Source organism: Columba livia, chromosome 2 (genome assembly GCF_036013475.1).
Source record: "Columba livia isolate bColLiv1 breed racing homer chromosome 2, bColLiv1.pat.W.v2, whole genome shotgun sequence".
In the NCBI taxonomy this organism is placed as follows: domain Eukaryota; kingdom Metazoa; phylum Chordata; class Aves; order Columbiformes; family Columbidae; genus Columba; species Columba livia.
This window is the reverse complement of record NC_088603.1, coordinates 124,857,433-124,872,878: the sequence shown is the minus strand read 5'-3', so window position 1 is coordinate 124,872,878 and position 15,446 is coordinate 124,857,433. Positions and strand designations below refer to the sequence as shown.

Sequence of the window (15,446 nt, the reverse complement as noted above, 5' to 3'; positions counted from 1 at the left end):
CCGAGACCACCTCCTCCCCGCGGGCACAGGCCGCCGGCGGGGAACCCCGACCGCGGGTACACCGATCCGGGGAACCCCGACCCGGGATCTGCCGGGAACCCTGACCCGGGATCCGCGACAAGGCGACAGCCCCGAGCGCGGCCCACCGCCCGCCGCCGGAACTACACTTCCCAGCGTGCCCCGCGGCGCGGCGGCGGGTGGGCCAGTGGCTGCGCGGAGCCGTTGTTCCTGACAGGCGGCGAGCGACGTGGCCATGGGGAGCCTGGGGGGGCTTCTTGCCCTCCGGGACGCCACCTTCCTCCTCCTCCTGCTGCTTCTCGGCCCCGCTGCAGCCTCCCCTGTGCTGCGCGGCCACCTGGCGAAGGGCAACGAGAGACCCATCATTGGTAGGGGGCGGTGGCGGGGGAGAGCGGCGGCGGCAGCCGCGGGGAGGGGGTGACGGCCCCTCAGCCCCCGGCGGCCGTTCCACGGGGGTTACTGGCGGGTAACACGGCGGCCCTCACTGTCCTGGGAGAGGGAACGGCGCCTACAGCCGGCGTGAAACCCGGTGTGTGTGTGGAGTGAAAGGTTTCCTAAAGCGTGGGTTTGGTTAAAGCTTTTATAGATAGTGTTATGGCGTACATCGTTCAAAAATCTTAAAATAACACTAACTTATTTAAGAGGAGTTGTAGTACTAAATAGTTAAAGCAGGGACGCTGACTGTTAGTCAGATAATGTGTGTTTATTTGGTACCTTGTCACTGGGCAAAGTAATTGATGCACCATTGTGTCAGTGTTTGTAGTTCTTTCAGGTAGTAAATGTAACACTAACGTGGCGTATAGGAAATGGGAGTTCATTCTTCCTTTCTGTGCATGGCATTTGCTACTTGTATAGTGTAATTTTTTTTCTTGGACCCCTCAGGGATATTGTCACAGGAATGCCACTTTGACAAGTTCCACAGATTTGGAAATTCTTATATTGCAGCTTCGTATGTGAAGTTTTTGGAATCTGCTGGTGCCCGAGTTGTGCCAATAAGGTAGAATTTTATATCCTTAGAAGGGGGTAATAGTTGATTAACACAAGCACAGAAAGCAGTTATGCAGCTTTTCTGAGTGTTTAGAGCTCTTCCATGACTATTTGAAGATGCCACGATTTGCAGGGTGGTTTAGAAATCAGAATAAAAGCAGACTGGAACATGTAATTTTTTATAGTTCCGTTTATGATAATAACCTTTCTTTGAAAAATTTTATTTTCTTTATCATGCGTAATTTGCATCCGTGGCTTTTGAAGTTACCTATATTCAGTCTTAATGTATAGTGCCCCATAAATACACATAGATATCTAGATATATATTCATACTATCATTTGTCACGTTCTGTAGCCCTAGAATTCAAGTAGTGGAGGAAGGCTGTCAGTAGTTCTTGAAGAAACCAAAGTCCAGTTCTGCTCAAACTATGCATCACCATCTCCATGTGTTGTTGTGTTTTCCTTGTTGGGTAAAAAGGAGCAGAGTAAGTAACAACTGACAATACTTCATAACAGCTATAAAATAGTAAATGCACTGAAGTCAGGTGCTAAAATGATAATTGTCAAAACTTAGAAGCTATACTAATGCCACTGCAGAAAATTACAATAGGATTTATCTGCGCAATCCAATAAGAGCACCAGGTAAGTGCCTGAATAAGTAGCCAGTGTTCCTCTCATAGCTGGTGGAGCTTTCAGAATGTTTGCTGTCTAGAAGCTTCATCAATGAATAGAAGCTTCTAATTCTGGCAACTATGTTAGATGCAGCAAAGCTGGACACTTAGAATATACTCAGTGTATCAATTCTGTTGGAGTGTAGTCATCATACTGGTTTGCTGGTGTTTTGCGGATGCTGAGGTCTTGCTCATCTTCCCACCTCGCAACTCTGTCTTTGCTGAAGATTGGGTGTGACCCACTGTTTGCAGCTCGGCCCATCATGCAGTCAATTGGAAACCGGAGTTGCCAGTCTGCAGGAAATAACCACCATGCAACTCATGTAAATGTTAAATTCAACAAGTGTCTGCAAAGGGGTCCCCTGAGTTGTACATGTCACAGTCCTATTTTCAGCCTTGTGGACTGAGCTGTTCCAATTGAAATGTTTCACTTTATACTATTGAAAGCATGCTTTCTACATATTTTCTGTATCATGTTTCTGTTCAATAGTGTTGATATTTTGTGATTAAATATGAATATTTCATATATTATGTAACTGTTTTCTTGGTATTTCAGATTAAATCGTTCAGATGAAGAATATGATAAACTATTCCACTCCATTAATGGGTAAGTTTTGAGCACTGATTTTCTGTTAAAAGATGTGATAGTTTTGGTTTTGAGCTCTACTGTGCTCACAAGAATACTATCTTTCTATTCTCTTGAGAGGTCATGCTGAGTGTTGCAGACATATAAATATGTTCTAAAGACAAAGAGAGCACCATTTCATCTAAAGTCAGTCTGCTGCCTTTCCTTCCTTGAGGAGCACGTCAGATAATCTGCAACAGTGCCATCTTGGCATTGTCCTGTGTTTGTCTGCAGACAGACCGAAGTGGCATTGTAGTGGTTAACAATTGTACAAGTGAAATAGCTCACTTCTTCTTTGTTAATGCTTCCTTCTTCCTCATTTGAGTCCATCACTTTAGTTTTGATATTTGATAGAACTTGCTGGGTGTTTCACCCCTGTTCCTACCCTTCTTCACTTTTGCAGTACTCGTCACATTTCATCTATCATAAAAGTTTCCGATTTCCAGTCTCTTCTACCCATTTTTTTGTGGGTGCTTTCTTTCTTGCTACTTGAATGGCCCGTCTTGCCTGTTGTGATTCTACGGCTTAGGTCTTTGCTTGACAAACATTCTAATTTTTCAGCTGACCTGTGGCAATTGTCCACCCATGTGCTTTTCCTACATTTTAAATGTGGGCTACCTAATTTAACACATTTAATTGTGGACTAAGCGCAGGCATAACCCTTTACAGTTGCTGTCTGCTAAAAGTGCACTTCAGAAGAGTCAAGTCAGCTGATGCTACACTTCACAGGCTTGATTTTATGTGAGCCCACGGCGTGTGATTAGGTTACTTGCAGTCATGAGATGAGGATCTTAAATCATGAATATTTTTGTTAGGCTTATGCATATACTAGGATGTTAATCAACATACGTAGAATTCGCAGATTTAGACCTGTGGCTGTCTGGGGAGAGCATTGTCCTCTGCTCCACAGAATGCCCTGTACACCAACATGTGGGTCTTCACAGTCTTCTGGTATGAGCAAGTATAAGACAGTGACACTTCTTCCCTTGTGGCTTCTCGTGTTGTAGGCAAAATGAGTAATTTCATCCCTTTCTCGTGGCTGCCAGCCTCTCTTTCATTGCCAGAAGGATTTTCACCAATGGGCTCTTCAGTTATTTCTACCTCATCACCTTCCTTGATGTAGAAGAAGGTGTTAGGCAGGTAGATCCAGTTCTCTTATCCTTCTGTCATTGCAGGGACTGGCAGTGGGTTTGTGCTCTGTAGGTGGGTAAGGGTGGTCTCTATTTCCTCTTATTGCTCTCCGCTGTTAGTTAATGGCTTCCACACTATAACTGTGTGTAAATAACAAATAAGATCTCTGGAGGGAAGGACTTTCCATTATGTGGAAACTTAGAATAAGAAAGAGATACATTGATCTTTCATGTAAGAGGTTAACTCCAGATTCTTTGCAGTTGGAAATTATTTATTATTAAACACCACCTTCTTAAAATTGTGAAATTTACTATAGTAGAGATGGAATTTTATGAATACAGCAATGTACTCCTGAAATAGCCTTTGAAATTCAATCAACTAACCAGTTAGAGATACTGGAATAGAAGTAGTTACATTTCAATGTGTATATGACAATGTCAAGCCATTATCATTGCTACTTAATTGGTTACTTCCTTTTTGCATTAGCAGAAATGACAATTGTTTTTCCTAATTAGTATTGGCCATTTTTTTTTATTTGAACAACAGGAACAGGTGAAGTGATTTTTCCAGCACTTCCATGTAAGCCTTATTTGTCTAACTAGATATTTGTAGAAATCTATTATCTGGCCTGTTTTGAAAATACCTTCACCTGTGTTCTTTTTCTATATTGGCACTGGAGAGTAATGTGATTTATATTTTTGTGAATACTGCTCTACTTTTCCACTAAATACTTGGTGGCTTTTGCATGGTCCTCTGCCTCATTAACCTTAAAATTAACCTGGTCACAAGGATTTAAATGCACATTCACTCTGCAAATGCTTGGGATCATTTGAGATGTTAGTTGGTTTTGGCTGCTTGTTAGTATCTCACTGATACAGGTTGCCATTTCCAGAGCACAGAAAGGTAGAGGAAAACCTTCAGCCATTTTGGTAAAAAATCAGCAACTGATATAGGTGGCTTGAGTAAATTTAATTGAGGTTCTGCTGCAGTGGGTTTAGGGAACACTCACACATTCAGTTCTGTCAGTTTTGCCAGTACTGTCCCAGTTACAGCTAGGAGAGACTTCCTTTATGTCATGTTACTGTCTCTGATAGTACTTGATTACGTTCTCTATCATTACATGCACATGTGAAATCTCTGCTAGACTGTATTTAGTCTTTAATGGTGTTTGGGTCTGGGGACCCACACAGAGAATTTCCATTGCTGATTATTTTTTTGTGGTAGAAAAAGATTGTGCACTGTTAATTTGAAATTGTCTCTGAGTATTCTTCGGCTGTATTGGATCCCGTGTGACGAAAGGCTATGGCCCAATGTACATTTTTCCTTTTTTAATAGAAACTTTTTGGTCTGTGTTGTCTGCCATAAGAAGGTCACTCTGCCAGGGCTACAGTTCTTTATTGAAACAGAACACGATGAACTGAGATTGAGGGCAGGATTTTAAAGTGCTAGGGAGAACCGGCTAAGAGTCAGGACAGGTTTTGATGGAGTCATGGCATATAACCCTTTTGTATACTAGCTGAAATCTGTATGTTTTGTGTATTTTCTCTTTGCTCTCTTCTTACATTGCACTAGACTCAGTCACTGCTTTGTAATAATAACCATTCTTCAGTATAAGAACACTGAGATTTAGGATAAGATTCAGTTAAAAACTAGAAGACCTAAACTTAGCTGTCTGCATGTGCACTAGCTGTTTAAGGTCATGTAATTTATGGGATGCTAGTCAGTACAGCCAGTGGAGCCTACAGGGCTGTTCAACCTACTGACCACTTAGGTGTCTGCTCTAGAAAACCTGTTCAAGTCTCTGTTGACTTTTTTGACTAGATCCCTGCTGTCCATAATAGAAGCTTAGATGCGTGTCTATAGATTTTTTGAAATGTAGGTGTCTTAATGTAGACTCAAATCCTACTCTTAAAACTACTATCAGACCTTTCTCTGTGTACATTGTCCAAGTTTTAGTTTGGTCACTGTTGCTAATCAGATTCTTGGATGTTGCCTTTCAGGGTACTTTTTCCAGGAGGTGGTGTGGATCTTAAGACTTCAGAATATTCCAGGGTTGCTAAGATATTTTACCACAAGGCATTAGAGGTAATTACTAAGGAACAGTCTGTTCTTGTTATCGTCACTTTTCAGAGATCAAAATGACAGGGAGGATTATATTTTTCATAGTTTTGCATTGGAATCCAGTGTGTTAACTGTAAGCCTGACAATAAGTAGCTCATTGCTGGCTTCTGCATAAAAAAATCGTTTAATAGCTTACTATTCAGACTTCTGACACCCTCTCCTGTTACATGTTGTGTCATGGTCTTCAACTCCCAAGTTCTTCAGATGAGAACAGCATCTTTTATTTATTGTACCTCCGGCTTTATGGCTGTGTGGAGCTTCCAATAAAGTAACCATAATGCCTTCCAAAAGCAGAGAATATCCATTGACGTTGAACGCTGAACAAAGTTATACATAAAAGTAATCATTTGTTGAAGTCTTATGATTAAAGATTAGACTTGGAAAGAATTCTAGAGAAACTCTCAAATAAACCAGTTTACAATAACATAACATTAAAGCCTCCCTTTGCATATATGTTACAGCTAGTGAAACATGTTTATTCTCACTTATCTATAGGCAGATTTAAAAATATTTCTGGAGGTGCAGATGAGGGGCCTGCATTAGCATGTTATATCGTTTTACCCATTTCTTTGCATTGGTAACTGTAAATGTAGCAGATTTCTTAAGAAACACTAGCTTAATATATAACATGAAAAAAGGTGGAAAGAACACTTGAAAGTTTATATTCATTATTTTTTAATATGTGTATGATCATTAGCTTTACTAAGAGAATACTGAATTTCTGGGAAAGCTCATTCTATCAAAGAACATCAGGAAGGATCTGAATCCTTACTGAAGATTTAATTCTCTTAGAGTATAAGAGTTGTTTTTTTTTTCAGATAGTAGTCAACACATTTTGAAGTCAAATTTGCATTGTGGAAAAGTGTGGAGATTCACAGAGCTTTATATACAATCCCTACGATATGTTAAGCATCCTCTGTGTTCAAATTGAATAAAAATTTTCTTCCTTTTTTCCTCTTTACTGACTTTATTTTTGGCTAGCACTGATTGAAATTATTACAGAATTCATACTTCAGAAATTTTGCCCAATTCTAGAGGTTGTTCTGAGTAGTGCTTAAACTCATGCCATGGTAGGAGCATTCATTGGCAGTGAGGGATTCCTCATCTACCCTTGCTGCTGACTTCTCAACAGCCGGCAAGGAAAGCACAGGTAGTGCCTTCGTGGGACCAGTGAGCTGCTGCAATTCAGTAGTTTAAGCTTCCTACTCTTCAGTCCCCATGGCACCATTGTTGTTATTCTTTTGTGTGTCTTTCTTCATGGTGATTGTTAGTCTGTTGCCTTAAACCTAAATCTTGCAAAAGCTGTCTTGCTTTTCTGTAAGAATCTCATTTGTCTCTTTGAAACTGCTCACTGTGTGAAGTGCAGCCTCTGTCTTCGTATTCAGTACTGAGGCATGGTTTCTTGTGGTTGGCAGTACTATTATGAAATTCTATTAACATTTCATAATGATTAACGGTATTGTATATGTCATAATTTTACACTCAGAGAGGCAGGTTTGTTAGGTGGTATGTATACTTCAGGTGAGTTAAAAGCAGAATATTTTCAGTTCATCATAGGTAACCCTTAGTAATAAGTCATTTTTTTCTGTGCTATTTGTGATGTTTGTTTTGATTTTCATCTTTTGAGACTTAATTATCACTATAAAATACCGACAGTTTTACTAATGTAAGCTACAATAGTCAAGAGTGTATTAGCAGGTACAGAATTGAGTTAATTTTATGGGTTTTTTTTTAAACATATGAGGGCTCTTTTTCTCTTCATTTTCAAATGTTCATAATGAGAAATTACTTGGTTTGGCTTTGCTTTAATATGAATAGAGGATGCGAAATGCTAATCCTCATTAAAGTCAATAGAGTTTTACTAGCCAGGCAAAAACCTAAATGAAATACTGTTTTCCAGCTTTTAAATTAGGTTTTAAAGTGTGATGTCTTGGGTGTTGTTTAGTACATGCTTAGCCTTCAGGCTAATGTTTATTAAAAAAAAGCAGGGAGAGGGCACAAAATGTTTATGGTTCAGTTGTAACTTTTCTTCAGCCATAGTCTATTTTTTGCCATTAGTGGTTTTATTCCTCGCTTACATGAAAGATAGACAGTGAAGTTTCAAGTCCTTTGTGTAGCCATGCATGATGGGTGGTCCTGAAGATGCTGCATTATTATTAGACTTCTTTCTGTAAATCTTCAGTGTTTTGCTCTGAGAAGCACTTATATGGGCTTTCATTACCATACTGTCAGTAATGCGGTAGGGTGACATTTTTATTCTAAGCCTATAATTTCAGCTTTCTCAAAAATGGTGATAGGGCGGGTTATGGGTAACTTAAAAATGTTTAGAAATAAGGTAAGAAAGACTACTCAGATTTCACAAAAATGGGAGTTCTGAAACATCCCAGTCTATAAGATGTGCTTACTATCAGAAATAAACCATACAAAAATGCAAATTTCCACTGTACTTATTTAAGTGATAGTAAGCTAGTTGTGTTCTCTTTTTGCTTTCCTTTTCTCCTTATTACTTTCTTCTCTTGCTTTTCCACTTGCCTGTCGATTTTCATTCTTTTGAAAAGTGATTGTCACTTTTTATGTTGCTGAAACTCCCAATTTATCTTTCTGGAACACAGATCCAAAGCTGCTAGTTAAATAAGCATATAAGAATGTAACTTAAGACCGTAGCAATGCTAGCAATAGGATTTATGTTTTGTTAATATAGATGTGTGGCCACAGGCATATGGACATTGCAAAGGGCCCTTGCTATGTGTTCATAACATGCTTTGTTGCTTTTTATTTTGAAGGCTAATGATAAAGGAGATTATTTTCCGGTATGGGGAACATGTCTCGGACACGAAGAGCTTACATATCTCACAAGTGGCGAAGTTTTACTTGTTAATACCAAGACAAATGGTTTTGCACTCCCTCTGAACTTTACCTCAGGTGAAAAATTCCATTGTATCGGATGTCTGAGTTTTTCTGAGAGCTGCTGTGGTTTGTTTGTGATAAATATGCAGGAGTGAATGTTTGGGAGGTTCCTGATGATTAGCTTGTTAAATTTTTTCTTATTAAGTTGCCATGACTGTTTTTAGAAAGTCAGTGCCAACTTTATCACTTCTAAACCAGAGATATGAGCAACAGCCATTTGAAAACAACAGTAGTCAGCAAAAAGACACAGTGACTCTTTGAGTCATTTGATAATTTGGACCTACAAAAATAATGTGGGTTTAGGTCCCTTTTTGTTACCGAGTTGAACAAAATTCACAGGTCCGAAACCTATCAAACTCAGGGAGCAGGTCATTTTAAAGTTTACAAATTGCATCTTTCCTAATGATGAGTATTAGCATTGCTGTCCCATTTGTACAGTATTGAAATCAGAAGATATCCCTTAAGATAGAGCTGTGCCACTCAGCAACACTGGTGAGACGTGGCCTCTGTTGATACTTTATCCTTTAATTTGCGAGTAAGCCATCTGTGAACCATGTAGCATTCAAAAGTTCGATCATTTATGCTCATTGTGAATGGAAAGATCACTGAAATGAATGGTAAAGAACGATGCTTATTGAGAACTTAGGCAGCAAAGTTGGGTCCTCTGTATGTCAAGACTGGAGGACAGTGGTAACAGCGTATTGGAAACCTGTAGTAGTTATTTCACTGATTTTCCTTGCATGTATTCTAAAATCATATGGTTATACTATAGAAAAAAGTTTACTTTAGTGCAGTATTTTATTAAATTTGTCTCCAGTATTAGTCCATCTGTTAGCAGCTTGGGTAATGGACAACATCCTTTTTTCATTTTTCTTTGTAATAGCTGCAAAAAACAGTAGATTATTCAAGAATTTCCCTGATGATGTATTACATGCATTTGCTACTAAGCCATTGTCATCAAACTTCCATATGTGGAGCCTCTCCATGAAGGTATTTGATTATTTTTTTTTCCTGAACACAAATGCAATGCTCTGTTAAAACTAGATATAAATGAGCAAATAACATATTTTTTTTCTTTTCCCCTCCTTATCACAGAATTTCACAAAGAATGAAAAGCTTCGTAATTTCTATAATGTTCTGACCACTAACACCAATGATGAAGTGGAGTTTATATCTACCATGGAAGGTAGGGAAAGGAATTTCCTTTGTGAACAGTGACCATAACAAACTAATTCTTTAGGGGTGTAGTGGCACTGATGTTAATTTGTACTGCAGGCTTGCTGTTAGAATAGCAGAGTGAGCATCAGCCCTGTTGGTGCTCTGGCTGTGAGGAACATGCCCTCTTTGCAGAGATATTTTATCTTATGAGTACGTATTTGTGAGCCTAATTACTGACTTGTCTCACATGCTGTTCCCCTTCCAGATATGCTGTTACACTTTAGCACTGGAGCATTTCAGTGCTGTGGTGTGAAGTGTACAGCACTTGTCCTGCAGTAATTTAATCCCTGCACAATGCAATGTGCCACTGTTGCACCTCGTTTTCTGTCTGTCTGCTTATGCTTGTGTTCCTGTGATGCTCTGTATCTGTTTGCTCTAAGAAAGAACAATTCAGAGTTCTGAGGTAACGGCAACATCCCTCGTTACTTTAGGAGCAATGCTAGTAACCAGCCTCCTCCAAAAGCCTTCTGCATTATTTGTCTTGTGTATGTTTTGGACCAGGCTTGCTCAGCTCAAGAAACAATTTAGCTCTTTAGGGAGTGTTTTATCTTGATCAGTACACTATTAGCAGCTCTACAGTGAGGCCCAGCTGCTGGCCCATGGGATTCCTCTGGCCATCCTCCAGAAGAGGAGAAGAGCAGTTTGATCAGAAAAACTGATGAGGCTAATGACAGACATCTCCTGTGCCTGCAAGCGGTTAATCACGAAGCAGTCATCAACTGCTGTGCTGCTATTCTCTGTTAATCGAGTTAAGGACTGGTTTCTCCCTATGGGTATCAGGTCTGGCACAGAGCAGATGGCAGCTACCCGTGGACTGATTGGGCCTTGCAGGAGAACCTAAGACTTGGATCTGTCCCATGGAACTGCCAGGGGTTTCCTTTGTGCCTTTGAATATTGCATGTTGAGTGTTGCTGGCAGTAGATAGGACGTTTTGAGACTGATACACTTGTAACACTACTTTTTAGTTTATACCTATATACATAAGCATTCTGAAATGAATAATAAAAAAAGTGATGTACAAAAATCTTCTTGCATGGATTGAGACCCTTCTTTTACAATATCCGTTTTGTTTCCTTTCAGTTCTACTGGGAGTAACAGTTTCAACTTGCTGTTTAAACTTTTGTGAAACTGTTGATAAGTGAAGTGTTTTTATAGCTTATCCTTTGAGTTTCTTTTGCAGTAAGGCTAAGCACGTAATTCTTAAGGCACAGACTTTTCTTATGTGCTTTGTGTTTGTTGCAGCATACAAATATCCAATTTATGGTGTTCAGTGGCATCCAGAGAAAAATGCTTTTGAGTGGAAGGATTCACCAGGCATTCCACATTCCCCATCAGCTATAAGAGCAGCGTATTATATAGCTGACTTCTTTGTTAACGAAGGTAAGACATTTATTATCTATAAATGTTGTTTTTTTGGAGTGAAAATCTTTGAAGATGACAGACCTCCTTTTTGGCTGTCAAAGTTCAGTACCTCTTACTGCTTTCCGAGAAGATTATTCTGCAAACTTTATAGCCTTATAAAAACCAAGGGATACTAGAAATAGAATGGCTTGGTAAAAGTGACATCAAAAGGCCAGACATTCCACTAATTCTTTTCAGTAGACTGACTCAAAAGCATTGTTTGTGCTATGCCTATCTGCCATTTTGAATCGTCACTGTAACATTTTAGCCTCCCTTGCACAAAGACAGTGAAACAAAAAAAATACTCCATTCATAATTTCAGAGGTTTCTTTAGTTCCAAACTGAGTTAGTCATTCAATGTATTCTCAGTTTTGCTTGCAAAGTACATGTGCCAAGATTATAAATACTGCTTGGGCAGTATATGGATGTATCAAAAGGATGAAATACAGTGCCCAACATTTATATACTATAGAGAGCATAACAAGTTTTTAAATTTTACAGAGCTTCTGTAAAAGCTGGAAATAACTGATGTGTAAAATTTTTAAAATTTATTACACTTTTGGTCTATTCATTATAAATAAGCAAGATATAAATACTGGAGTATTTGAAGGGATCCAACTTATTTTATTCCTTTCTTTATACTTACTAAACCATTCTGCTGAGACATCATTTTCATATTTTAAAGTGACTGTTTATGAAATTGTCTTACTTGATTGAGACTGTGAAGAAACGTAATCAATAACCTAATAGAGTTTGGTATCTAGAATTGATCCTTAATAAAGAGAGTCACCTAACTGGAGAAAGCACGTCATGATTCTGTGATTTAAAGAAATGCAACTTCTGCTGACTTGGTCAGTGAGAGTATAGAAATAAAAGTTGTGCTTTGTACAAGTTCAAGACTCTTTTTTGCAATATTTAGTCCTACTCTCATTCACTAAAAGGTAGCAAAATCATGTAAAATTCCTTGTCAGTATCCATAAGCTTCATGTATCTTAAGAATTTTGATAAGGTTCTTATGGAAGACTAAGACAAAATTAAAGGGGAATATAGAAGAAAGTATAGTATGCGTCTGTTTTCTTTTGTAGTCTTAATTCTAGAATGCAGTATGTTTTCTAGTTTTTGCTACATTCCCTACTATCTGTCTGCACGCTGTAGTAGAGGCAGAAGTAAGCTTGCTTAGGCCATTATCCACGTAAATGTAGCAAAAGAAGTGCCATCTCTGTAAGTCCTGTTGAGACACAGTACATGAAATTTCTTTCATATATGTATACACATATAATGAGCTTGTGTGTAGTACCACACAGATGCATCACTAGCTTTTGGATTTGTTGACCTTCAATTCTAGTAGAGCAAACTTCTGTCAGCCAGCTGCATGTGTCTGCCCCTCATCTCTTATACCAAATCACAAGTTACTTTTCATTACCACCTGATCTGTGTACAGCTGCTCTTAATGAGTACTTCGTATTGTAATGTTGCAATGAGTAGTTGATAGTTTTAGAAAATAAACCACAGAGTGAAAACCAAACTGTTTTCAGCTGCAATATATACTCACCTGTGATCACTTGATAACTAAACCATTCTACTGAAATATCATTTTCATATCTAAAAATCTTAATTTGAACTTGTGTAGAGTTACCAACATGATAAACCAGACAAGGATTCAGTTTGTACTGTAGTCACCAGCACAGTCTGTGCTAACAATGCAGCTTCCGGTAGGCTGATACTCTTTCAGTGTTACAGGTATTGGTATCTCTGGTAGATACTGCCAGTATCTCATGGATAAATATTTTTGTACAGTCTTGGCTTTAAATTAATTATTAAATTTCTCCCTCTCTGGTAGTAAAATATGCTGTGACCAGCTTCCTGAAGATGGATCTTCACAGTTCTTCACATATAAGTTACTGTAATTCCATTTGCTGTTATGGTACACAGAATAACTGCCTAGAAAGGTGATTTCAGGGAGGATAACAGTAAAGTGATCTGTACTTTTACGATGTTTTACAGCCCGGAAGAGCCTGCACCATTTCCCCAGTGAAGATGAGGAAACAAAAGAATTGATTTATAATTATACTCCAGTTTATACAGGAACATTTTCTTCATTTCAGCAAATCTATTTTTTTGATTGAATGTCATGTCAAAGGTGCAGTGTTGCTATTTATAAATGTAGTTATTTGTCAGCATTGTGTAATTAAGCTGACATAGAGCACTGCACGTGACAGAAGGCCAGAAGAGTTCTCTTCCTTTACAATGATTTATCCTGTGTTTCTTTTGCACTGTTGGACCATTAATATAAAAATTTACATTCAATAACATGGTAATTGTCTTGGATCACACTTTAAGGTAAGCTACAGAAAAATGCATTTTTCTTCCAGGGAAGAGGTCTTGATTTTGCTTATAAACTTGGAAGTAATAATGTTTAGTACAAGGAAAAAACACTGTATTCGTATATTTTAAAAGATGAGAGTTATCTTTGTAAAATGTTGTGCACTATGATAGCACTAGAGGCTTAGGTATGTTGCTTGGTAAAATCCTATCCTTTTCAAATTATTTAACACGTGAGACTCTTGGGTTTGTTGTAAATATGTGTATGTAACCAAGTTCTTGACAGGGACTATTTTGTCTTTTGAAAAATTGACCAAAATAGTAAGGAGGCGTGATAGCAAAGAGACATTTTAGACTAAAAAGCACATTATATCTCATTTGTGAAACTGTTTCTCTTGTACATTCAGCATTGTTTGGAGTGTTTATACCTTGTGATATCTACAGAAATATGAGGATGCACTGAAACTGAAGTCAGCAGACAGATATTATTATGAGATGCAGATGTCTGGGTTTTTTTATTTAAAATAATGTAAACCTAATTTTTTTATTACATAGTCTGATTTTTCCTGTAGCTACTGGATAGAACTCTCACTTTGAGTCTGGAGATAGTTTACTACTAACTTAGTAAAGGCAGTAGTTTCTGTCTTGTTGGATAGTTTAATGCAGCTGGAATTCAAACAGCAGTTCAGTGTATACGAGAAAACTATTAACATTGACATAATGTGATAATAGCAGTTGCATTCAATACACTGTGATACCTTTATTCTTTTTGTTTGCTTTGTTTTGCTGCACACTTAGTAAAAATTTTGTTCAGTGGTTTTATGTGGTGTCCAAAAAGGGACTAAGATGAAACTCTCCTCTATTGCACAGCTCCCAAACTCTGTTAACATCAATAGGGTTTTGGAGTTTATGAAGAATTCAGGTTTGTATCTCAGCTGTGTTTTGTAGTGCTTTATACTCTGAAGTACCACATCTGAATAAAGCTGATATGTTTCTCAGGTTTTTCAAGTAAAAGACGCTCTACTTGTTGTTCATTGTGAAACAACTGTGTAAGAGAATGTGAAATGCATTAGTTAAAAAATTATAACATCAACTGTGACTAACAGAAAGGCACTACCAGTTAATTACAAGCTTAAACGTGATATTGCAGACTACTTCTACATTTGTCAGACCAGCCAAATTTAGTAAATGGAACTAGTTTTTAATATAAGTGACTTTATTAACTATATTAGCTGACTCCTGAGTAGAACCAAGTGTAATAAGAGGATTATGTTCTACAGTTGCATATGAATGGTGCACCGAAGAAACCAAGTCCAGTCTTCTATTTTTTGTTCAGGCTGAGTTCTTTGCAATAGCTGTAAGAATTTGCTGAACTAAAGAGGGCAGGATTTAGCCTTAAAAACAGGGATCAATCTTGCAAGTGAAATGTCTGCTAACTGCAATGGTAGCAACTAGTCTTTAAGTGTGTAACTATAAGGAGTCCTGTGTGTAATACAATGAGAAAACAGTGTGTTTATCATGAATTTGTATGTTTCTTTCCTTTATATCCTTTGTCTTGAAAGCCTTAGTTGATAGAATCCATGATTTTTCTATGATGCACAAAATAAACTTTTATTCAAGCAGATAGGTATTTTTATTCTCTTTTAGATACCATGAATAAAGCACTAACAGTCATTGCCTTTGTATTTCTGTCTGTGACAGTCACAAATCACGAGGCTACTGTTCACTTGGTATGGTCATGTCAGCAAGTCAGGGTGAGGATAAATGAGATCCTTGGCCCAGCACAGGCATACTTACAGCACAGCTCAGGCAGGGACCCATGCCCAGGGCCTGAGCTTAAATGCACTTGAACGTGGCTGTTGAGTCAAGGGGAAGAAGCTTTCAACAAGGCTGCCCCCAGCTCTTGCTCATGCAGCCCTGTCTTAGCAGGCTCATCCCAGGTGCAGTGCCAGAGCTCGCTTGTGTGTGGGCAGCCTGTCGTGGTCTAACCTGAGCTAGCAAAATAACTGCGACAGCTGCTCGCTCGCTCTCCCCTACACCGTGCC

General features: G+C 38.5%; 1 protein-coding gene across 2 annotated transcripts; it reads left to right on the top strand.

Annotated features, from left to right (window-relative positions):
* Nucleotides 1-63: 63 nt before the first annotated feature.
* On the top strand, nucleotides 64-15,023 carry GGH (gamma-glutamyl hydrolase). Of its 2 annotated transcripts, none has more exons than XM_065053650.1 (9): nucleotides 64-386; nucleotides 964-1,015; nucleotides 2,233-2,283; nucleotides 5,433-5,517; nucleotides 8,337-8,475; nucleotides 9,344-9,450; nucleotides 9,556-9,646; nucleotides 10,921-11,058; nucleotides 13,084-15,023. In XM_065053650.1, the coding sequence occupies exons 1-9, from the start codon at nucleotides 254-256 to the stop codon at nucleotides 13,203-13,205; spliced, it is 918 nt and encodes a 305-aa protein (XP_064909722.1). In that variant the 5' UTR covers nucleotides 64-253; the 3' UTR covers nucleotides 13,206-15,023. The 2 variants fall into 2 exon arrangements, with proteins under 2 accessions (XP_064909722.1, XP_064909721.1); XM_065053649.1 differs by having other exon boundaries at nucleotides 901-1,015.
* The last annotated feature ends 423 nt before the right edge of the window (nucleotides 15,024-15,446 follow it).

Coding starts and splice junctions, on each gene's coding strand:
- GGH (XM_065053649.1), top strand. CDS start 254: ATGGGGAGCCTGGGGGGGCTTCTTGCCCTCCGGGACGCCACCTTCCTC. Junction 387..900: donor CAACGAGAGACCCATCATTG/GTAGGGGGCGGT, acceptor TGGACCCCTCAG/GGATATTGTCACAGGAATGC. Junction 9,451..9,555: donor TGTGGAGCCTCTCCATGAAG/GTATTTGATTAT, acceptor TCCTTATCACAG/AATTTCACAAAGAATGAAAA.